We start from the raw sequence: 25,491 nt of genomic DNA, 5'->3' as shown, positions 1-25,491 counted from the left end.
GAAACCGCTCCCATCAAAGTCAAACCTTACGTTGCCGCTAAACGGGCGCCACAAATCAAAACTCATATATGTGCAAAAACACACAAACAGACCCCAAAAATAAAAAAGGGAAGTTTCATTTTTCCGGGGAGTTTTAACCTGTTCATTTGGGACTAACGGAGGATCAGAGAGATTTTTGTTTCCCCGGGAGAGAGGGAGAGAGGGGGAAAGGAGGGAAGGGGGGGGGGGGGGGGGGGGGGAGGGAGAGAGGGAGAGGGAGAGAGAAGGGGGGAGAGGGAGCGAGGGAGAGAGTTGGGGAGAGAGGGAGGGAAGGAGAGAGGGAGGGAGAGAAGGAGGGAGGTAGAGAGGGCGAGAGGGAGAGAGGGAGAGAGAGAGAGAGAGAGAGAGAGAGAGGGAGAGAGAGAGAGAGGGGAGAGAGAGGTGAGAGAGGGAGAGAGAGAGAGGGGGGGGGAGAAGGGGAGAGAGAGAGAGAAGAGAGAGAGTGAGGGAGGGAGAGAGGGGGAGAGAGACACAGAGAGGGATAGTGAGGGAGAGAGGGAGAGTGAGGGGGAGAGAGGAAGATAGGAAGAGAGGAAGAGAGAGAGGGAGAGGGAACGGGGGAAAGGGAAGGAGAGGGGGAGAGGATGGGGAGAGGGGTAGAGAGAGAGAGGGAGAGGGGGGAGAAGGGAGAGAGGGAGAGAGGGGGAGAAGGAGGAGAGAGGAAGAGAAGGGGGAGAGAGAGAGGGAGGGAGAGTGACGAAGAGAGGGAGCAGGGGGAGGGGGAGGAGAGAGGGAGAGGGGATTAGAGAGGGAGAGAGGGGGAGAGAGGGGGAGAGAGGGAGAGAGAGGGAGAGGGATAGAGAGGGAGAGAAGGGGGGGGATAGAGAGGGAGAGAAGGAGGAGAGAGAGTGAAGAGGGGGAGGGGGGAGGGAGAGGGAGAGAGGGAGAGAGGGAGAGAGAGGGAGAGAGAGGGAGAGAGAGAGGGAGAGAGGGAGAGAGAGAGGGAGAGAGGGAGTGAGGGAAGAAAGGGGAGAGAGGGGAGAGATCTATCAGCGTCTGCAGATGTACACCCACAGCTGTTCGCGACTTTCCAGTGTGTTTACGTTAGGACGCCGATACTCCCCGTTTACTAGGAGTACTTGGAATGCAGTGAGATTCACCCACAACTCTCGCCCATCCAGCGAAGGGCTTCTGAGCGCAGGAACCGTATATGGCCGTGGTAATCCGTGAAACCAAGCCTAGGGTCTGGTCCTTTTTTGGTTCTGTAAGTGGGTGGAGGCAGAGGTTGACGAGGGCTATAAAACTTAAACACACCAGGCAGGACCAGTGCACCATCTCCGAGTGAACTACCCCGGCCAAAGCACCGACAAGGTGAGTCGCAAACATGAGTTTCACCAGCGGTTAATTCCATGGGCATAATGTTATGTTATTATTTCATGTTATGTAACAACCCATTATTTTTAACAAACATTCTGAATTTTATTAATTGGGGGAGGGAGATTTACATGTAAAATTCTTAAAGAATTGGACAGGCTAGATGCAGGAAAAATGTTCCCCATGTTGGGGGAGTCCAGAACCAGGGGGTCACAGTTTATGAATAAGGGGTAGACCATTTAGGACTGAGATGAGGAAAAAACTTTTTCACCCAGAGAGTTGTGAATCTGTGGAATTCTCTGCCACAGAAGGCAGTGGAGGCCAATTCTCTGGATGTTTCGAGATAGAGTTATATATAGCCCTGAGAGCTAATGGAATTGAGGGCTATGGGGAGAAAGCAGGAACGGGGTACTGATTCTGGATGATCTGCCATGATCATATTGAATGGCGGTTCTGGCTCGAAGGGCCGAATGGCCTACTCCTGCACCTATTTTCTATATTTCTACGAACGATTCCAAAGACGTACAGGTATAGAGGCTTGGTGTATGTGTAAATTGTCCCTAGTGTGTGTAGGATAGTGTTAATGTGTGGAGGTCGCTGGTCGGTGCAGACTCGGTGGGCCGAAGGGCCTGTTTCCGCGCTGTATCTCTAACCTGATGTTACGAACCCCCTCCCCGTTGTAATTCACAAGGTGCTTGTGTGGAAGAATAATCGTAGATTGCCACAAAATGCTGGAGTGACTCGCATTGTGAAATAACCCTGTCGCTTGCTACAGTTGAAACCAGCTGGAGTAACTCAGCGGGTCAGGCAGCATCTCTGGAGACGAGGAATAGGCGACGTTTCTTCAGACCGTGGGTCTGTTGTGGGTGGAGGCGGAGGTTTTATTTCTGGCCGTTGCAGTAATTCAAATGTAAATGGGAGATAGTAACTTATTGCACGTGGTTTCTGACGGGGGTAACATCAGCAGAAAGATACGAAGTTAAACCTGTAGCAAGCAGTCTGTGGGATTTCAACTGTGAATTGCAGTTACGTGGATGATAAAGAGGTGCCGCTGTCAATGATGAATGCAAGTATTTAAACACATCTGTGTGGGAAGGAACTGCAGATGGGCTCGGTTAGCCGTGGTCTAGGTGAAAACGAGTCACAGACAATGAGACTCAACAAGACGACCTTGAAGCTGGTACAACGACTTAGGTGGGGGTGGAGGTGGGGGGTGGGGGGGGGGAGGGTTGTCGAGAGAGGTGATGCAGGAGTTGGAGAGGGGAACGTGAAGTTAGAGAAATCACAATTCATACTCCTGGGGTGTAAGCTGCCCAAGGGAAATACGAGGTGCTGTTCCTCAAATTTGCGCTGGGCCTCACTCTGACAATGGAGGAGGCCCAGGACAGAAAGGTCAGTGTGGGAATGGGAGGGGGAGTAGACGTGTCTGGCAACCAGGAAGGAGATCATGTTGGTCTGGGCGGAGGTGTTCAGCGACCTAAATAAGGTTGTGTGTGTGTGCGTTTGTTTGTGTGTGTATGTAGTAAGTAGTAGCATTGAATTTGCAACTAGCATTGATGTGTTATCTTTACTGCCTCTCCAAGTACCACTTGGTTCCCCGCCACTGTCTAGGTAGAGTTTTGGGTACATTTTGGTGGGAATCCCTCCGAGTCTATCAGTGAACGATGTTGGACAATATTCCTTCATCTCTGGATTGTCTATTGTTTTGGGTCAAGGCCCTTCTTCAGACTGAGAGTCAGGGGAGGGGGGAGACATAGAGATATGGAAGGGTAAGGTGTGAAGATGAGAGAGGAGGTTTGATACACTTGGATTGTTTTCTCTGGAGCACCTGAGATTGAAGGGGGAGACCAGATAGAAGTATATAAAATGATGAGAGGCATAGATAGGGGAGACAGTTAGAACCTTTATCAACCCCTTGGATGGAAATGTCAAAGATTAGCGGGCTTAGCTATACAGTGAGGGCGAGGAGAGGCGGGGGGGAGGGGAGGGGGGTCGAATTCAAGTGGAAACACACAATTTATGGCAAGACCCTTAACAGCATTGATGTATAGAGGGATCTTGAGATCCATTACCTCAATTGGCAACTCAAGTAGATAGGATGGTAAACAAGGCATATGATAATGGCCTTCATATGTCGGGGCACTGAGTATAGGATTCAGGAAGTCATGATGCAGCTTTATAAAACTTTGGTTAGGCTGCATTTGCGTGCAGTTCTGGTCACCCCATTACAGGAAGGAAGTGGAGGCTTTGGGAAAGGTGCAGAGGAGGATGCCCGGATTAGTTGATCTTGGAACCGTGTCCAGCATGGACATTGTGGGCCGAAGGGCCTGTTCCTGTGCTGTACTGTTCTCTGTGTGTGCATAAGGATGGAACTGCAAATGCTGGTTTACACCAAAGATAGGCACAAAATGCCATGGTAACTCAGTGGGTCAGGCAGCATCTCTGGAGAAAAGGAATAGGTGATGTTTTGGATCTGGACCCTTCTTCATTTAATATATATATTATTTAATATATATTATTTTATATATATATAATTGTATTTAATATATATATCATTAATATAAATATTGGATGTATATATATATATATATATATATATATATATATATATATACTATATATATATATATATATATATATATATATATATACACATCCAAAACATCACCTATTCCTTTTCTCCAGAGATGCTGCCTGACCCACTAAGTCTCGATTCGAAACGTCACCCCTTCCTTCTATATATATATAATGAAGAATATATATAATATTAGTTATGCATAACCCATGCAAAACTAATGGACTTCATTAACTTCAAAAAAAGTAGTCTGAAGAAGGGTCAACTCCGGAAGCCACCCATCCCTTCTCTCCAGAGATGCTGCCTGACCAGCTGAGTTACTCCAGCATTTTGTGTCCAACTTCTGACTGTTTGCGGCCAGTCGGGATGGGATCTGCGGGGAGGATCGCTGGTTCAACTTCAGACGATTTTTGGCTCCTCCGTGCGATTATTGTCAGATATTGGTCTTGCAATCGCCCAAGTTTTTTACTAAATATGGTTCTATCTCGGCCCCGTCTCCGACTCCCCCCCCCCCCCCCTTTTGGCCAGCGCTGGAGTTGCAAGCTTGAAGCGAGCTCTGAGAATGAGCAGCGGGTCACTCACTGGCAACCTTGCTCCAAAACACACAAACACACAAACACACACTCTCTCTCTCTAAAGAGAACTTTTGCAGAGGCGCAAGGATCTCCTAATTAGGGAAAAATAAATCCGTTTCAAAGAAGGGCCTTCCACGTTCTTGGACTTCCTGGCTGAGCAAGGCTACTTACTAAGAGGAGTGGAAACAAATCCCTCCTACTGACAGATCTGCACTGGAAATGCACAGTGAAAAACAGCACAAACCATTTTTGTGTGCAATTTTAAAATTCAACAAGAACTTCAGGAAAATGGCTTGAAGGCATTTAAAACAGGCAATGACGATTGCAATCAATTCAAAATGCAATTTTTATTCCAAACCTGTTCAATTGTTTAAGAAGGAACTGCAGATGCTGGGAAATCGAAGGTACGCAAAAAAGTTGGAGAAACTCAGCGGGTGCAGCAGCATCTATGGAGCGAAGGAAATAGGCAACGTTTCGGCCCGAAACGTTGCCTATTTCCTTCGCTCCATAGATGCTGCTGCACCCGCTGAGTTTCTCCAGCTTTTTTGTGTACCTACCAAATCAAGTTTGATTGTGGAATCCGCGTTGCATTTATTTCGAAGATAGACACAAAATGCTGGAGGAACTCAGCGGGTCAGGCAGCATCACTGGGGAAAAGGAATAGGTGATGGATGTTTCTGGCCGGGACCCTTCTTCAGACCTTATTTCTTTAAGGTCTGTATTTATGTTGGTCGATTGAAAGATACAACGTGGAAGCAGGCCATTCAGTCCATCGAGTCCACGCTGACCCATCGTGGACTATGAACTGCAGGTGCTGGTTTACACCGAAGATACATACAAAATGCTGGAGTAACTCAGCGGGTCAGGCAGCATCAGGCATGATCAGAGATGCTTGCTGCCTGACCCGCTGAGTTACTCCAGCATTTTGTGTCACACTAGATCCATGTTGCTCCATGTCCACTCCCTACACACTCTAAGGGCAATTTGCACAGATGTGGGAGGAAACCGGAGCACCCGTAGAAAACCCACGCAGGTCACAGGGAAAACGTGCAAACTCCACTAAACAGCACCCGAGGTCAGGATCGAACCCGGGTCTCCAGCGCTGAGAGGCGGCAACTCCATCAACAGCGCCACGGTGTCGCCTGTACTCGATGAAATAAATAAAGAACTGCAGATGCCGGTTAAACCGCAAAATGACACAAAGTGCTAGAGTAACTCAGCGGGACAGGCGGCGTCCCTGGAGAACATGGATAGGTGACGTTTCGGGTCGAGACCCTTCTTCAGACTGACCGGCTGAGCTACTCCAGCACTTTGTGGGGGTTTTAAACAAATAATCGATTATGTTTGAATGTATTGATAAATACGTGAGCTCAGAGGAAAATAAACTACATTTAAAGAACACACTTACTTGCACACGCACGCACTCACACGCACTCACGCACACGCACGCACACACTCACACACACACACACACTCACACACACTCACACACACACACACACACACTCACACTCACACACACACACTCACATTATTTCTCTCACACACTCACATTTACACACACACTCGCTCTCACAAATACCCAAACTCACTCACATACACTATCATATACACACTCACACTATTGCGCATGCACGCACATACTCACACACACTCACACATATTCTCTCACACTCATTCTCATTCACTCTCTCACACATTATCTCACACGCTCATACACTCTCACACATTCATTCACACACACACAATACACTCTCCCTCTCACACGCACACATACACCGACACACTCTTGAACACACACGCACGATCTCACATTCATGCACACACACACACGCACATTTACTCACAATTTTTCTCTTTCACACACACACTCACTCAATCTCACACACACACTCATACACACTCAGCCACGCGCACACTCAATCTCACACACACTCCTACACAGGCTTACTCACAATTCGTCTCTCACGCCCACTCACACTCACTCACTCACACATTCAGCCAGACACACTCACGCTCACTCAATCTCACACACACATATACACACACTCACAATTTATCTATCAGTCACCCACACACACACACAGTCGCGTACACGAATACACAAGCCTCACACACACACGCACACACACACACACACACACACACTTACAGACACACACACAGTCGCGTACACGAATACACACGCCACACACACACACACACACTGACACACACACACACTTAGACACACACACAGTCGCGTACACGAATACACACGCCACACACACACACACTGACACACACACACACACTGACACACACACAGTCGCGTACACGAATACACACACACACAGTCGCGTACACGAATACACACACACACACACACACACACACACACACACACACACACACACACACACACACACACACACACACACAAGCGCCAGGATGTGTTTTCTGCCCCGGACTGGCTGGTTGACCCTCTCTCTCCGTTTGCCCCGCAGACACAGCAAGGTTGACCATGTGTGACGAGGAGGAGAGCACAGCGCTGGTCTGTGACAACGGCTCCGGGCTGTGCAAGGCTGGCTTCGCCGGGGACGATGCCCCCCGCGCCGTCTTCCCCTCCATCGTCGGCCGCCCCCGGCACCAGGTGAGTCGTCCCCAGCCTCCCGGGGTCTGGATCCGCCACCAAGCAAGGCAGCTGAAGCCTACAGGGCGAGGCTTCGTAGAAACATAGAAAACATAGAAAAATAGGCGCACGAGTAGGCCATTCGGCCCTTCGAACTAGCACCGCCATTCATTGTGATCATGGCTGATCATCCAAATTAGCGCTAAGAGTTCTATCTAACTCTCTCTTGAGAACATCCCGTGAATTGGCTTCCACTGCCCTCTGTGGCAGAGAATTCCACAGATTCACAACTCTCTGGGTGAAAAGTTTTTCCTCATCTCAGTCCTAAATGGCCTACTCCTTATTCTTAAACTGTGACCCCCTGGTTCTGGACTCGCCCAACATTGGGAACATTTTTCCTGCATCTAGCTTGTCCAGTCCTTTTTTATAATTTTATGTTTCTATAAGATGCCCCCTCATCCTTCTAAACTCCAGTGAATACAAGCCTAGCCTTTTCAATCTTTCCTCATATGACAGTCCCGCCATCCCAGAGATCAAAAACCTGGTGAACCTACGCAACACTCCCTGAATAGATGGAGAGGCATCTCGGACAACCATGTTCCCTTCCATCCCACAGGGCGTCATGGTCGGGATGGGCCAGAAGGACAGCTACGTCGGTGACGAGGCACAAAGCAAGAGAGGCATCCTCACCTTGAAATATCCCATCGAGCACGGAATCATCACAAATTGGGACGACATGGAGAAGGTAAGGGGTGACCTGCGGTCTACATGAACCATTCATCCCGTGGCTCCCAATCTTTCCCATCCACCGCCGAAAACAGAGCACGCATTTGGACTGAAGGCCGATATTTTAAGAGAGCCTGATGAATTGATAGTTGAGTTCAGTGAGTGGTTGAGTTGAAGGTTGAGTTGAGTGGAATGAGTGATTGCGTGATTGAGGTAACTGATGAGTTGAGTGATGAGTTGAGTGGATTGATTGAGGTGAGTGAGGGCAGAATGAGTGAGATTGAGTTGAGTGAGCGAGCATTGAGTTGAGTGATGAGGTGAGGTTGAGTCAGTTGGGGTTGAGTCAGTTGTATTTAAGGTTGAGTGAGTTGTAGTTGAGGTTGAGGGAGTTGAGTTTGAGTGAGTTGAGGTGAGTTGGGGTTGAGGTTGAGTTGGAGTTGAGGTGAGTTGGGGTTGAGGTTGAGTTGAGGTTGAGTTGGGGTTGAGGTGAGTTGAGGTTGAGGTTGAGGTGAGTTGAGGTTGAGGTGAGGGTGAGGTTGAGTGAGTTGTGGTTGGGTAGTTGAGTTTGAGTGAGTTGAGGTGAGTTGAGGTTGAGGTTGAGTTGGGGTTGAGGTGAGTTGAGGTTGAGTTGGGGTTGAGTTGAGGTTGAGGTGAGTTGAGGTTGAGGTTGAGGTGAGTTGAGGTTGAGGTGAGGTTGAGTGAGTTGGGGTTGAGGTGAGTTGAGGTTGAGGTGAGTTGAGGTTGAGTAAGTTGGGGTTGAGGTGAGTTGAGGTTAAGGTGAGTTGAGGTTGAGGTTGAGGTGAGTTGAGGTTGAGGTAAATTGAGATTGAGGTTGAGGTGAGGAGATTGAGGTGAGTTGAGGTTGAGGTGAGTTGAGATTGAGATTGAGGTGAGTTGTGGTTGAGGTGAGTTGAGGTTAAGGTGAGTTGAGGTTGAGGTGAGTTGAGATTGAGGTTGAGGTGAGTTGAGATTGAGGTTGAGGTGAGTTGTGGTTGAGGTGAGTTGAGATGAGCTGAGGTTGAGGTAGTTGAGGTTTAGTGATTAAGTTGAGTGATTGAATTCAGTTGAGGGGTTGAGGTGAGGTGAATGAGTTGAGTTGAATGAGTGGTGAAAGTTGCTATAGGCTCGTTGGCTCACCGACCACATGCTGACCATTGATCAACGTGTTAAAGTTATTGTTAACCTACAAATTGTGTGTTGTGATTTTTTAAAACAGCTTATCCGATGTTCACATTGCAGGAGATGCACTAGAAACATCAGCAAAGCCCGTTTTATGTTTCATTAATGAATTAATGAAAGATATGGCTTGTAAACAGGCCCTTCGGCCCACTGAGTGCATGCTAACCATCGATCACCCGTTCACACTAGTTCTATATTATCCCAATTTCTCATCCACTCCCTACACACTAGGGGACAATTTACAGAGGCCCGCTAAACCGCAAACCCACAAGTCTTTGGGATGTGGGAGGAAGCCAGAGCACCTGGAGGAAACCCACGCGGTCACAGGGAGAACATGCAAACTCCACACAGACAGCACCTGCAGCCCGGTTGAAACCCAGTGTTCTGGCGCTGTGAGGCAGCAGCTCTACCTGCTGCACCACCGCACCGCTCCCTAATATTGTGAAAATGGTTTGCGTTTTCTAAACATCACATATTGGCTGTACAGCTTATTAGTCCCAAAATTACAGCATTAAATATTAAAGAAATCAACTTAAATCACCGAAAACAAAATTAATTGGTTGGGTCCCTTTCGCGGTCCAGTTTCAATCCTTCGCTGTGGCTGTAGATTGGGGGCCAGTGTATTAAAACCAAAACCAAGTCAACCAAATTCCTACCAGACAGCGTCAGAGACCCAGGTTCGATCCTGACGTCGGGAGCTGTCTTTACAGAAATTGTACGTTATCCCGTGACCGTGTGGGTTTCGCCCCGGAACTCCATTTTCCTCCCATGTCCAAAGGCGTGTGCGTTTGCAAGTTTAGTTTAGAGATACTGCGCAGAAACAGGCCCTTCGGCCCACCGTGTCTGTGCCGACCAGCGATCCTCACACACTAACACTATCCAACACACACTGGGGACATAAGATTATGCGATGATTATACCAAACCAATTAGCCTGCAAAGCTGTACGTCTTTGGAGTGTGGGAGAAAACTGGAGATCCCGGAGAGAACCCACGCGGGTCACGGGGAGAACGTACAAACTCCGTACAGACAGCACCCGTAGTCAGGATCGCACCCGGGTCTCTAGCGTTGTAAGGCAGCAACTCTACCGCTGCGCCACCGTAATGCGTTCATTTATTCAAGTTAACAACTTCGTGGTCTAAAATAAATACTGTAATTTTATTAAATTGTATTTTAATTGGCTTCTGTAAATGGTCCCTAATGTGTAGGATGGAATGAGTGCGTGGATGATCGCTGGACGGCACGGAAGCAGTGGGCCGAAGGGCCTGTTTCCACACTATATATCTAAACTAACCAAAACATCAAATGTTTAACTGGCTGTTTCGATCGAGCGCGATATTAAAACTGTGGCCGTTCTTCCTGCAGATCTGGCACCACACTTTCTATAACGAGCTGCGAGTAGCCCCAGAGGAACATCCAACTCTGCTGACCGAGGCTCCCCTCAACCCCAAAGCCAACCGAGAGAAGATGACCCAGGTAGAGCACCTCCTCTACGCCCTTCCACCTCTTCGGTGTGACTAACCCAGTCATAGAACATGTGGTCATGCGATGGGGTGGGAGATTGCAACCTTCACGTGGTCCGCCCTGTTTCGACGAATGCAATCGACCCGGCGTGCACAATCAAATAGAACAAGTTGTCCTACAACTTTAGGCTGGGAACGCCATACGCAAGAAGAAGAAGAAGAAGGTCATGTGATACGAGCAGAATTAGGCCATTCGGCCCATCAAGTCTACTTCGCCATTCAATCATGGCTGATCTATCTCTCCCTCCTAACCCCATTCTCCTGCCTTCTCCCCATAACCTCTGACACCCGCACTAATCAAGAATCTATCAACTTCTGCCTTAAAAATAGCCACTGACTTGTCCATCAAATCTGGCAATCATCGTGTACACGCCTATTCTTACTACATTCTTGCACTCTTGTGCTTAAGCATGACTACGCTTAAATGTAGTAAGATTTCACTGAACAGTATGCAATAAGAAGCAATTTCACTGCACCCTGGCACACGTGGCAGTAAAGTGCCGTTGAGTAATGTTTGGACAGGCATTAGTTTAGCTTATTGTCATATGTACCGAGGTACGATGAAAAGCTTTTTATTGCGTGCTAGCTAACAAGTCAGCGGAAAGACTATACGTAATTACAATCGATGGATACATGATAAAGGGAATAATCTGATTGAAGATAGTCCAAGAGTCTCCAATGAGGTTGATGGTAGCTCAGGACCGCTCTCTAGTTGTTGATGGGATGGATCAGTTGCCTGATAACAGCTGGGAAGAAACTGTCTCTGAATCTGGAGGCGTGCGATTTCACACTTCTGCACCTCGTGCCTGATGGGAGCGGGGAGAAGAGGGAGTGACCGGGGGTGAGACTTGTTCTCGATTATGCTGCTGGCCTTGCCGAGGCAGCGTGAGGTGTAGATGGAGCCAATGGAAGGGAGGTTGGTTTGTGTGATGGTCTGAGCCGCTCCCAAGCTGTGCTGTGATGCATCCCGATAAAATTTCTACGCCGCATCTGTAGAAGTTGGAGAGAGCTGTTGTGGACAGGCAGAACTTCCTAAGCCATCTAAAGAAGTAGGACATAAGGTTATACACTGATGTACATGCAGGCTTATACCAATGATTCAGAAGTTATAGGAGCAGAATTAGGCCATCGGCCCATCAAGTCTACTTCGCCATTCAATCATGTCTGATCTATCTCTCCCTCCTAACCCCATTCTCCTGACTTCTCCCCATAACCCCCCCGACAAATCAAGAATCTTGTCAATCTCCGCCTTAAACATATCCATGGACTTGGCCCCCACAGCCATCAGTGGCAATGAATTCCACAGATTCACCACCGTCTGACTAAAGAAATTCCTCCTCACCTCCTTTCTGAAGGTACGTCCTTTTATCCCAAGGCTGTGCCCTCTGATCCTAAACTCTCCGAACTAGTGGAAACATCCTCTCCACATCCACTCTATCCAGGCCTTTCACTACACACCAGGGTGACCAGCTCTGCGTAACTTTCCCTGTTCTCTGACCTTCAACAGATCATGTTCGAGACCTTCAATGTGCCGGCCATGTACGTTGCCATCCAAGCCGTGCTGTCACTCTACGCCTCCGGCCGAACCACCGGTGAGTGTTTGTTGCATTAACGTCGAAGCGTGGAAAATAGGAGCAGGAGGAGGCCCCTCGAGCCAGCACCGCCATTCAACATGACCATGGCTGATCGTCCAAAATCAGTACCCTGTTCCTGCTTTCTCCCCATAGCCCTTGATTCCGTTAGCCCTAAGAGCTAAAGCTATGGTAACTCTCTCTTGAAAACATCCATTGAATTGGCCTTGACGGCCTTCTGTGGCAGAGAATTCCACAGATTCACAACTCTCTGGGTGAAAAAGATTTCCCCCCCGTCTCAGTCCTAAATGGCCCACCCCATATCCTTAAACTGTGACCCCCAGTTTCTGGACTTCTCCCCGACATTGAGAATGTCCAATTTGTCCTAATGTCAGCGAGAGAGGGAGATGGGGAGGTGTGTGTCTGGGTCTGTGTGTGTGTGTCTGGGTCTGTGTGTGTGTGTCTCGGTCTGTGTGTGTGTGTGTGTGTGTCTGGGTCTGTGTGTGTGTCTGGGTCTGTGTGTGTGTATCTGGGTCTGTGTGTGTGTCTCGGTCTGTGTGTGTGTGTGTGTCTGGGTCTGTGTGTGTGTGTGTCTGGGTCTGTGTGTGTGTCTGGGTCTGTGTGTGTGTATCTGGGACTGTGTGTGTGTCTGGGTCTGTGTGTGTGTCTGGGTCTGTGTGTGTGTGTCTGGGTCTGTGTGTGTGTCTGGGTCTGTGTGTGTGTGTCTGGGTCTGTGTGTGTGTGTCTGGGTCTGTGTGTGTGTATCTGGGACTGTGTGTGTGTCTGGGTCTGTGTGTGTGTGTCTGGGTCTGTGTGTGTGTGTGTCTGGATCTGTGTGTGTGTGTCTGGGTCTGTGTGCGTCTGGGTCTGTGTCTGTGTCTGACCTGATGCCCGCGGGCCTGTGTTTGCAGGTATTGTACTTGACTCTGGAGATGGTGTTACCCACAACGTGCCCATCTACGAGGGCTATGCCCTACCCCACGCCATCATGCGCCTGGACCTGGCGGGCCGTGATCTCACCGACTACCTCATGAAAATCCTCACTGAACGTGGCTACTCCTTCGTCACCACAGGTAAGTGTCGGAAGGAACTGCAGATATAGACACAAAAATACTGCACTAACTCAGCGGGACAGGCAGCATCTCTGGAGAGAAGGAATGGGTGACGTTTCGGGTCGAGACCCTTCATCAGACTCTGGACACTACAGGTACTAGTCACTGCAGGTAACCTGCCCGCGTGACATGGAGAGGTGGAAACCGAGGGTGGCACAGCGGGTAGAGTCGCTGCATCGCAGTGCCAGAGACCCGGGTTCGATCCTGACCTCGGGTACTGTCAGTGTGGCGTTTGTACCCAGAAATCCAGTGGGTTTTCCCAGTTGCTCCAGTTTCCTCCCACATCCCAAAAAGACACGCAGGTTTGTAGATTAATCGGCTTGTGTAAAATTGACCCCCAGTGTGTAGGGAGTGGATGAGAAAATGGGATAATGTAGAACTAGTGTGAACGGGTGATCGATGGTCCGTGTGTGGACTTGGTGGGCCGAAGGGCCTGTTTCCATGCTGTGTCTCGAAACTAAACTAGTTCCCATAGCAGAACTAACCATCAGATATACAGTAGTTAAGTGATAACTAGTTTAGTTTAGCTCATTGTTGTCACGTGTACTGAGGTACAGTGAAAAGCTGTTTGTTGCGTGCTAACCAGCCAGTGGATAACACTGCATGCGATTACAATCGATACATCCTTAGTGTACAGATACAAGAGAAAGGGAATAACATTTAGTGTAACGTCAAGTCCAATTAAGGATAGTCTGAGGGTCTCCAATGATGTAGATGGTGGCTCAAGACCGATCTCTATCAAGTTGGTTCAGTTGCCTGATATTAGCTGGGAAGAAACTGGGTGAATCTGGAGTCGTGCGTTTTCACACTTCTTTACGTCTTGCCCGATGGGGGAGGGGAGAAGAGGGAGTGGCCAGGGTGCGACTCGTCCTTGATTATGCCGCTGGCCTTGCCGAGGCAGCGTGAGGCGTAGATGGAGTCAATGGAAGGGAGGTTGGTTTGTGTGATGGTCTGGGCTGCGTCTATATCTCTCTGCAATTTCTTGGATGCATCTCGTGATAAAATGCTTCCTACGGCGCGGCCTGTGTAGACGCTGGTGATGCCCAATGTGCGATGTGTCTGATTCACAGCTGAACGTGAGATTGTCCGTGACATTAAGGAGAAACTCTGCTACGTGGCCCTGGACTTTGAGAACGAAATGTCCACCGCTGCCTCCTCATCCTCTCTGGAGAAGAGTTACGAGCTGCCGGACGGCCAAGTCATCACCATCGGCAACGAACGCTTCCGCTGTCCCGAAACACTCTTCCAACCTTCCTTCATTGGTGAGTTAACCCGACCACTCCAAACATTTCCCTCAGATGGACACAAAGTGCTGGAGATAAATCCGCACCATTTTCCAGTCACAGTCGTTTTAAGAAGGAACTGCAGATGCTGGTTTACACCAAAGATGGGTACAAAGTGCTGGAGTAACTCAGCGGGACAGGCAGCATCTCTGGAGAGAAGGAATGGGTGACGTTTCGGGTCGAGTCCCTTCTTTCGGACTGAGAATCGGGAGAGGGGGAGACTAGAGATGAGGAAGGGCAAGGTGTGAAAAGGATGATGCAGGATAATGTTGTATGGACCATTGTTAGCTGAGGGTAAACATTTATTTTAGACTTTTGAAATAGGGCACGGAAACAGGCCATTCATTAGACTGCATGTATGAGGGGCAAAGTTTAAAGGAGATGTTCGGGGCAAGTTCTTGTTTACAGAGAGGCAGGTGGGCGATGAAATGTGGAGAAGCAGATACAATAGTTTACATTAGATTTTAGAGAGAAATCGTGGAAATAGGCCCTTCGGCCCCTCGAACTAGTGTACAGTGCATGGAATGATCTGCCAGAGGAGCTAGTTGAGGCAAGGACCATCGCAATGTCTAAGAAACATTTAGATAGGTACATGGGTAGGACGGGTTTTGAGGGATATGGGCCAAATGCAGGCAGGTGGGACTAGTGTAGCTGGGACATGTTGGTCGGTGTGGGCGAGTTGGGCCGAGGGGCCTGTTTCCACACTGTATCACTATAACTATGACTCTAAACATTTAGATAGATATATATGGGTAGAACAGGTTTGGAGGGATATGGGCCAAACGCAGGCAGGTGGGACTAGTGTACGTAGCTGGGACATGTTGGTCGGTGCAGCCAAGTGGGGCCTGTTTCCATGCTATATCACTCTATGACTTTACTAACTGTGGCATTTGTCTGACAGGGATGGAGTCTGCTGGCATCCATGAAACCACGTACAACAGCATCATGAAGTGTGACATCGACATCAGGAAAGATTTATATGCCAATAACGTGCTGTCCGGTGGGACCACCATGTACCCTGGCATCGCGGACCGCATGCAAAAGGAAATCACTGCCCTGGCTCCCAGCACCATGAAAATCAAGGTCAGTATGACCACTGGTTCTAGACTCCCTGTAGAAACAAGGAACTGCAAGTGCAGATTTACAACAACAAAAAAAGACCCAAAGTGCTGGAGTAAAGGAGTGGGCAGCGGTAGAGTTGCTGCCTGCCAGTGCTTTCGGCGCCGGAGACCAGAGTTCGATCCCGACTACGGGCGCTTGTCTGTACGGAGTTTGTACCTTCTCCCCATGACCTGCGTGGGTTTCCTCCGAAATCTTCGGTTTCCTCCCACATTCCAAAGGCGTACAGGTATGTAGGTTAATTGGCTTGGTGTATGTGTAAATTGTCCCTAGTGTGTGTGTAGGATAGTGTTAATGTGCGGGGATCGCTGGTCGGCGCGGACTCGGTGGGCCGAAGGGCCTGTTTCCGCGCTGTATCTCTAAACCAAACTAAACTGAACTCTGCAGTTCAGGCATCTTTCCTGGCTAAAATGGATGGGTGATAATTCGGTCTGTCTGAAGAAGGGTCCCAATCCGAAACGTCACGTATCCATGTTCTCCAGGGATTCTACCTGACCCACTGAGTTACTCCAACACTTTGAGTCTCAATAGCTTTTGTTGCGTGCTAACCAGCCAGAAAGTATATGCATGATCACAATCGAGCCGTTCGCTGTGCACAGCCCTGTGTGTTATGTAAACATTAACTGTTCCCACAGATATCTGACCTGCTGACATTTTAACCAAATGTTATTTTTTATTTCATGTTTCCAGCATCTGCCGTCTTATTTGATTTTCTTCACACTTTCTTTTCATGGTGATATTGGGAAACAGCTCCACGGGAAGCCTCTGTTTAAGAAGGAACTGCAGATGCTGGAAAAATCGAAGGTAGACAAAAACGCTGGAGAAACTCAGCGGGTGAGGCAGCATCGATGGAGCGAAGGAATAGGTGACGATTCGGGTCGAGATCTGAAACGTCACCTATTCCTTTGCTCCATGGATGCTGCCTCACCCGCTGAGTTTCTCCAGCATTTTTGTCTACCATGGGAGCATTTTGTCTATTAACCATATAACCATATAACAATTACAGCACGGAAACAGGCCATCGCGACCCTTCTAGTCCGTGCCGAACACATAATCTCCCCTAGTCCCATATACCTGCGCTCAGACCATAACCCTCCATTCCTTTCCCATCCATATAACTATCCAATTTATTTTTAAATGATAAAAACGAACCTGCCTCCACCACCTTCACTGGAAGCTCATTCCACACCGCTACCACTCTCTGAGTAAAGAAGTTCCCCCTCATGTTACCCCTAAACTTCAGTCCCTTAATTCTCAAGTCATGTCCCCTTGTTTGAATCTTCCCTACTCTCAGTGAGAAAAGCTTTTCCACGTCAACTCTGTCTATCCCTCTCATCATTTTAAAAACCTCTATCAAGTCCCCCCTTAACCTTCTGCGCTCCAAAGAATAAAGCCCTAACTTGTTCAACCTTTCTCTGTAACTTAGTTGCTGAAACCCAGGCAAATTTCGGGGGGGAAAAAAGACATATCTGAAACATTGAAAATTGGTTTCAAAACATATTTAAAATATTTTTTATTTTATTTTTATTTAACCTTTATTTAACCAGGATAAGTCTCATTGAGATTAAAAATCTCTTTTACAAGAGAGTCCTGGCCAAGACAGGCAGCAGCACAGTTCCACAGTTACAGACAATAATTAAAAAAAAAAAACAACAGAGAACATATAAAAACAACAGAGAACATATAAACTTAATATTTTAAATGCTTTAAATTATTACATGCCCGAAGACAGGAATAAGGTTCAGTTCAATGCCACAATATTTATCGAACACAGTGGAAGGCATTAACAGATCTGATCTGTCAGAACCAGACAATACAAGTTAACTTAAATTTTGATCTTTTAGATAAACATAGAAAATAGGTGCTGGAGTAGGCCATTCGGCCCCTTTGAGCCAGCATCGCCATTCAATAGGATCATGGCAGATCATCCAAAATCAGTGCCCTGTTCCTGCTTCCTCCCCATATCCCTTGATTCCGTTAGCCCTAAGAGCTCTATCTCTCTCTCTCTTGAATTCTACCTGTTATTTCGAGAGGGCTGGAATGCAAAGACACAGGGGTAATGCTGCGGCTCCATAAGGCACAGGTCAGCCCGCATTTGGGGTATTGTGAGCAGTTTTGGGCCCCATATCTGAGGGATGGATGTGCTGGTTCTGGAGAGGGTCCAGAGGAGGTTTTCAAGAACGATCCAGGGAATGAGTGGGTTAACGTGTGATGAGCGTTTGACGGCACTGGGCCTGTACTCGCTGGAGTTTAGAAGGATGAGGGGGAGGGGGGACGGCATTAAAACCAACCGAAAAGTGAAAGGCTTGGATAGAGTGGATGTGGAGAGGATGTTTCCACTTAAAGCCCTGTCCCACTGTGCGAGTTCACCCAAGACCTCTCCCGAGTTTAAAAAAAAAAATCAAACTCGTGGTAAGCACGTAGAATGAATGTAGCAGGTACGTCGGAGCTCGGGACGTCTCTTAGCGCTAATGGCAGGTACTCGGGAAACGGGGTAACTCGTGAAGATTTTTCAACATGTTGAAAAATGTCCACGAGTAAAATATACTCGAGATGGAAAAATTTGATACTTTTTAACTCCTAGATATACCGTAGTAGCTCGTGAGTTTACCGTAGTAGGACCTGGTGTCCTCTATCACTATTGTATGTTCATGATGGAAATAATGACCAGAGACCATAGCCTCAGAATAAGAATACCTACTTTTGCAAAGGAGGTGAGGAGGAATTTCTGTAGTCAGAGGGTGGTGAATCTGTGGAATTTATTGCCTCAGACGGATGTGGAGGCCAAGTCATTGGGTATTTTTGAATGCAGAGATTGATAGATTCTTGATTAGTACTGGTGTTGGGGGATATAGGGAGAAAACAGGAGAATGGGGTTGAGAGGGAGAGATAGATCAGCCATGATTGAATGGCAGAGTGGACTTGATGGGCCGAATGTCTTAATTCTGCTCCTATCGCTCATGAAAAGCATCAGGAATGTTATCTTGTGCCTTACCATTATTGACCTCAGTTGATAGCATCAACCAGGATTATTCTCTTCGTAGTAAAGTGATACTTTTAACAATCAGAGTGGAACCTTCTCTGTGACATCGATCACTACCTAATGGTTAAATAGAGGGCAAAGGAATGTAAAGATTTCTTTGTCAGAGTCGAGAGTCTAAGCCAGACTGTGGCAAAGTCAACTTTGTTCTTGCTCAATGTTTCAATGGTTTCATAAGCTGCAGGAGCAGAATTAGGCCATTCGGCCCATCAAGTTTAATCATGGCCATTCTATCATGGCTGATCTATCTTTCCCTTTCCACCCCCATTAAATTCAGAATTCAGCATTGCAGAACTCAGAATTAACGCACATTCTTTTGGGAAGGGGATGAGGAGAAATGTCTTTAGTCAGAGGGTGGTGAATCTGTGGAATTCTATGCCACAGAAGGCTGTAGAGGGCAAATCAGTGGATATTTTTAAGGCAGAGATAGATTGATTCTTGATTAGTACGGGTGTCCGGGGGGAAGGCAGGAGAATGGGGTTCGGAGGGAGAGATAGATAGATCAGCCATGATTGAGTGGCAGAATGGACTTGATGGACCGAATGGCCTAATTCTGCTCCTATCATTTATGAAGATCAATATGGATGAGCAAGAATTATATGCTGGCAGGTTAAGAGGTGGTTTTGGCGTCATGTTTAGCACAGACAATGTGGGCCGAAGGGCCTGTTCGATGTCCCACGTCCGGTCGTCGACTTGTGCTGTGATTGAGAAGCATGTGCTGTAATGACTGATCATTCTCTCTCTCGCTGTCGTCATTAACAGATCATCGCCCCTCCCGAGCGCAAGTACTCGGTCTGGATCGGCGGCTCCATCCTGGCCTCCCTCTCCACCTTCCAGCAGATGTGGATTAGCAAGCCTGAATACGATGAGGCCGGTCCATCTATTGTGCACCGCAAATGCTTCTAATCCTCCCCTTCCTCCTTCTCCTATCCCCCTCGCTCCATTCTCCTTCTCGCTCTCTCTTTCCCCCTTCTCTCTCTTTCCCTCTCCCTCCTTTACTCCAACTCTCCTCTCCATCCCTCGCTCCTTTTCTTCCTCCTCTCCCTCCCCCCCCTCCCCCCCCCCCCCCCCCCCCCCCCCCCTCTCTCCCTTTCTTTAAAATAAAGTCAGAACGTGCTACCAGTCTGGTCACAATCGTCTTTGGTTTAGTTTTAGTTTGGAGACATGGCGCGGAAACAGGCCCTTCGGCCCACCGCGCCCGCGCCGATCACCCGTTCACATTAGTTCTATCCCACACACTGGGGACAATTTACAGAAGCCAATTAACCTGCAAACCTGCACGTTTTGGGGATTTATAGTTTTCGAGATACGGCGAGGCAACAGGCCCTTGGGCCCACCGACTCCGGGCCGACCAGCGATCGCCCCACACAGTAGCGCTGTGACACACACACACACACACACACTAGGGACGATTTACAATTTTTACCGAAGCCAATGAACTTACAAACCTGCACGTATTTGGGGTGTGGGGGGGAAACCAGAGCACCCGGAGAAAACCCAGGCCGTCACGGGGAGATCGTGCGAACTCCACACGGACAGCAACCGTGGTCAGGATCGAACCTGGGTCTCTGGCGCCGTGAGGCAGCAACTCTACCGCTGTGCCGCCAGGATCGTGCGTTCCAAGAAATATATTTGATGCCTATTTATTTAGCTATTGGAAAACAAGTTTAACATGAACAGAAAATAACCACGCCGGATAAAATGTAATCTCACACCTCAGTTTATTTATTGCAAGATGTCAATGGATCTAGGGTACATTAATCCAATTAAAATTGAATTGTTTGGCTTTACGTGAAAAGGTCTCCCAAAAACAACATTTGTGACCTGTCCACATCTCCCTAATCTCCTTTCACCAAGTTGTATTCTGCTCTTACTTCCAATACCAGCTGTCATGAAATTACCGCTATTAAAAAATTTTTTTTTAATAAATTGTGGTAAAATATGCTAGTTTCGTGAAGTCCAGTGGATTTCCGAGTTCACTTGTGGCCTGCGCCTGTAATACTGAAAAAAAAATCCATGGGACTGTCGCCAATCAGGTATAAAATAATCCTCGGAAATATTGTCACTGCTCATCGAGTCATGCAGTGTAGGCCCTTTCCCACGCCAATCACATGCCCCCATCTACACTAGTCCCACCTGCCTGCATTTGGCCCATATCCCTCTAAACCTCTCCTATCCATGTACCTGTCCAAATGTTTATTAAACATTGCGATGGTACCTGATTCCACTACCTCCTCCAGCAGTTTGTTCCATACACCCACCACGTCTTGTATGAAAAAGTTACCCCTCAGGTTCCTATTAAATATTTCCCCCCTCACCTTAAATCAATGTTCTTGATTCCCCTACCTCAGGTAAGAGTGTGCAGTCTCGCTATTAATTCTCTCATGATTTTGTACACCTCTATAAGATCACCCCTCACCCTCCTGTGCTCCAAGGAATAGAGTCCCAGCCTGCTCAACCTGTCCCTACAGCTCAGGTCCTCGAGTCCTGGCTACATCCTCGCAAATCTTCGCTGCACCCTTTCAAGCTTGACAACAAATTTCCTATCACAAGGTGACCATCAATTAGCCTGTAAAAAACACACACCTTTGGAGTGTGGGAGGAAACCGGAGCACCCGGAGAAACAGGGAGAACGTACACACTTCGTGCAGACAGCACCCTTTTAGACTTGATAGATACTCCGTGGAAACAGGCCCTTCGGCCCACCAAGTCCGCGCCGACCAGCGATCACCCCGCACACTAGCACCATCCTACACACCAGGTAAAACGTACAATTCTGTCAAAGCCAATTAACCGACAAACCTGCACGTCTTTGGAGTGTGGGAGGAAACCGAAGATCGCGGAGAAAACCCACGCAAGTCACGGGGAGAAAAAACGTGCAAACTCCGCCCAGACAAGTCTGTTGGAACAATTCAAGCCGTATTTCGAAACTCAATGAAACAAAGAGAAAACCATGTATTAAAGAAAACAATATTTATTAGCTTCTGACGGAACTGCGGGTTCGATTTTACAAACATTCTCTTTAGGATAACTAGCGTTGTCAGTCCACGTTATACCTGTAAAATATTTGGTGCGTTTCAAAAATAAATATCAGTCACTGGTATGCTTTTTTTTTTGCAACCCAATCGTACAAAAGGAGTGTTAGTTAAATAATGGTTTGCCAAAACTGGTCATTGAAATCTGAAGGAAATGTTTCCATCTTTGCTGTAGAGATAATGTATACCAGTTCCATGTATGTGGTGGTCCCATATTGTCACCTCATATCCAAGATGATTATAGTCATATCTTTTACAACGATGTGTTTGCAAGTCTGAAAAAGAATCAGAGGCATAGTTTCCTTTAGAGATTAGGCACGGAAACAGGCCCTTCGGCCCACCGACCGGCGATCCCCGCACACTAACACTATCCTACACACGTACACTAGGGACAATTTACATTTATACCAAGCCAATTAACCTACAAATCTGTACCTCTTTGGAGTGTGGGAGGAAACCGAAGATCTCGGAGAAAACCCACGCGGTTACGGGGAGAACGTGTAAACTCCGTACAGACGAGCGCCCGGAGACCCGGGATCGAACCGGAATCTCCGGCGCTGTAAGGCAGCAACTCTACCGCTGTGCCGCCCATTGTTCCATTCACAGACTAATGTATCAAACCTCATAAACAATCCTCAATTGAATATTATGTGTTTGATTGATCGATTGAATGATCGAAAGGTACAGTATGAAAACAGGCCCTTCAGCCCACCGATTCCAGACAGACCATCGATACCCCGTTTGCACTCGTTCTATGTTATGCCACTTTCTTACCCACACCCGACACCCTTGTTTCGAGATAGAGTGCGGAAACAAGTCCTACGGCCCACCGAGTCCACGCCATCCATCGATCATCCGTTTGGACTAGTTCTATGTTATCCCGGTTTCTCATCCACTCCCTCCGCATTAAGGACAATTTGCAGAGGCCAGGGTTATGCCCTTGGGAGCACCTCGAAGGAAACCCATGCAGGTACGAGATGAACATGCATATCCACAAAGGCAGCACCCGAGGTCAGGATCGAACCCGGTTCTCTGGCACAAGTGTATTCTTTAAGTAAAGGATTGAAAGATACAGTATGGAAACAGGCCCTTCGGCCCACTGAGTCCACACCGACCCCACTCATACAAATTATAGGTTATTCCACTCTCCCATCCACTACCTGCACATTAAGGACAATTTACAGAGGCCAATTGTCCTACAAGCCCTACAAAGAGAGGGGGGGGGAGGGGGGGGGGGGGGGGGGGTAGAACGGGAGGCGAGAGAAAACTGGAGGGAGAGGGAGGTTTCTCCTGGCTGGGGTGTCTAGAAACAGGAGACGTGGTCTCAAAATAACAGGTCAGCCATCCAGGGCTGTTGTGAGAAGAAATGCCTTCACCCTGATGATGGTAAATTTTTGGAATTCTCACCCCAAGAGAGCTTAGAAAGCTCAGTGGTCGAGTATTTTTAAGAGAGAGATCACCATAGGTCATTCAGATAGCCGTTGGGTGTGGGAATACATGCGGGGAAGTGACACCGAGGTAAAAAGATTCGCCATCTTGTCGAGTGGACAAAATGGCCGACTCCCGCTTCCACTTCCTGTCCCATGGGGACCAGCAGGAAATGGCAACTGCATCTGACAACGGGGGAAGTACGTACTTGGTAGAGTGCGGGCTCTTTCGAATGCGGGTGGAAACTTTTCTTGCGGCAGGTGGAAACCTCCAGCATCCCGGCCGGCGTAAGGCAGAAGGCTGTCGTCCTGGAAAATAGATCAGATGATGCTTCAGCAATGTGGCATCGTGTTGGACATGGACATTGCGGGCCAAAGGTCCTGTTGCTGCGATGTACTGTATTCTATGCTCTACGAAAATAGTGTAGAACGTAGAACAGTACAGCACAAGAACAGGCCCTCATGTACATAAAGTCCATGCCTAACATGATGGCAAGATAAACCAATATCCTCTGCCCCCCAACCCCCTTCCACCCCCACCCCCAACTCTCTGCCTCCCCTCTCTAACTCTTTGTCCCCCTCTCTCTGCTTCTCCCTCTTTCCTAGAGAGAGGGAGAGGGCAGACAGAGAGCGAGAGAGGGAGCGGGGAGAGAGAGAGAAAGGGAGAGGGGCAGAGTAGGGGTAGAGAGAGGGGGGGGGCAGAGAGAGGGGGGGCAGAGAGAGGGGGGGGCAGAGAGAGGGGGGGGGGCAGAGCCGAGGGGGGGGGTGCAGAGAGAGGGGGGCAGAGAGAAGGGGGGCAGAGAGAGGGGGGCAGAGGGAGGGGGGCAGCAGGAGAGGGGGGCAGAGAGAGGAGGGGGGCCGAGAGAGGGGCAGAGAGAGGGGGGGGCAGGCAGAGAGAGGGGGGGCAGAGAGAGGGGGGGCAGAGAGAGGGGGGGGGCAGAGAGAGGGGGGGCAGAGAGAGGGGGGGCAGAGAGAGGGCGAGAAAGCATTTTTCTGGTGGGGAGAGCAAAACAGATATACATGAGAGACCATGAAGTGATTTTGAAGAGCAGACTGTGATGTGAGCTGGGAGACACAACAGTGCAAAACCTGGCAATGTATTAGCTGCCAGACCGTCTATTTAAGTCGATGATCTCACGGATAACAGCTTGGCCCTGCTTTGCCGTAATGCCTTGGGGACCGTCTACAACCATTAAAGAAAGAAAAACACAAAACAACACTTCATACAGGATAATTTCATGGTGGCACCGTGACGCAGTGGTAGAGTTGCTGCCGTTCAGCGCCAGAGACCCCGGTTCGATCCTGACTGCGGGTGTACGGAGTTTGTACGTTCTCCCCGTGACCCGCGTGGGTTTTCTCCGGGTGCTCCGGCTTCCACCCACACTCCAAAGAGGTGCAGGTTTGTAGTTTAATTGGCTTCAGTATGAATGTAAAATTGTCCCTCGTGCGTGTAGAGTGGTGTTAATAGAAACATAGAAAATAGGTGCAGGAGTAGGCCATTCAGCCCTTCGAACCTGCACTGCCATTCAATATGACCATGGCTGATCATCCAACTCAGTATCCTGTACCTGCCTTCTCTCCATACCCCCTGATCCCTTTAGCCACAAGGGCCACATCTAACTCCCTCTTAAATATAGCCAATGAACTGGCCTCAACTACCTTCTGTGGCAGAGAATTCCACAGATTCACCTCTCTCTGTGTGGAAAATGTTTTTCTCATCTCGGTCCTAAAAGATTTCCCCTTTATCCTTAAACTGTGACCCCTTGTTCTGGACTTCCCCAACATTGGGAACAATCTTCCTGCATCTAGCCTGTCCAACCCCTTAAGAATTTTGTAAGTTTCTATAAGATCCCCCCTCAATCTTCTAAATTCTAGCGAGTATCTAGTGAGAATGTGCGAGGGATCGCTGGTTGGTGCGGACACGGTGGGCCAAAAGGGCCTGTTTCTGCACTGTATCTCTAAACTAAACTTGGTAATTGGTAATTTGTTCTATTCTTTTATATCGTGTTTTTTTCTCTTCTTTCTCACTATGTATACAAAATAAATAAATAAATAAATAAATAGATAAATAAATGACCTGAGCTAAACCAAAAAAATCAGTCGAGAGTTTATGTTGACGTCTCAACAGCAGGTCTTGACCCCCGACCTCTAGAGGTGTGAGTGCCACTAATGACAAAGGGTAGCACCATCCGATCACCAATTTAATTTAGTTTTGAGATACGGAGCGGGAACAAGCCCTTCGGCCCACCGAGTCCTTGCTGACCAGCGATCACTCCGTACACCAAGACTATCCTACACACACTTGGGACAATTTACAATTTTTACCAAAGCCAATTAACCTACAAACCTGCACGTCTTTGGAG

General features: G+C 48.2%; 2 protein-coding genes across 2 annotated transcripts in view; one reads left to right on the top strand and one right to left on the bottom strand.

The window, feature by feature from the left end:
* Positions 1-1,217: 1,217 nt before the first annotated feature.
* acta2 (actin alpha 2, smooth muscle) lies at positions 1,218-19,596 on the top strand. Its single transcript, XM_033034375.1, has 9 exons — positions 1,218-1,350; positions 6,990-7,135; positions 7,731-7,859; positions 10,384-10,494; positions 12,049-12,133; positions 13,024-13,185; positions 14,295-14,486; positions 15,409-15,590; positions 19,429-19,596. The coding sequence occupies exons 2-9, from the start codon at positions 7,007-7,009 to the stop codon at positions 19,570-19,572; spliced, it is 1,134 nt and encodes a 377-aa protein (XP_032890266.1). The 5' UTR covers positions 1,218-1,350; positions 6,990-7,006; the 3' UTR covers positions 19,573-19,596.
* Positions 19,597-21,624: 2,028 nt separating this feature from the next.
* stambpl1 (STAM binding protein like 1) overlaps positions 21,625-25,491 on the bottom strand; it is a 43,852-nt gene continuing 39,985 nt past the window's right edge. The window contains exons 10-11 of the mRNA XM_033034374.1: positions 23,338-23,437; positions 21,625-21,976 (exon numbers count right to left, since the gene is read on the bottom strand). Of these exons, the coding sequence (XP_032890265.1) occupies positions 21,920-21,976; positions 23,338-23,437 (157 nt within the window). The 3' untranslated portion in view covers positions 21,625-21,919. The remainder of the gene's footprint in view (positions 21,977-23,337; positions 23,438-25,491) is intronic.

Source organism: Amblyraja radiata, chromosome 15 (assembly GCF_010909765.2).
Source record: "Amblyraja radiata isolate CabotCenter1 chromosome 15, sAmbRad1.1.pri, whole genome shotgun sequence".
Taxonomy (NCBI): Eukaryota; Metazoa; Chordata; class Chondrichthyes; order Rajiformes; family Rajidae; genus Amblyraja; species Amblyraja radiata.
Note: the sequence above shows the minus strand (reverse complement) of the source record. Positions and strands in the feature narration are given on the sequence as shown.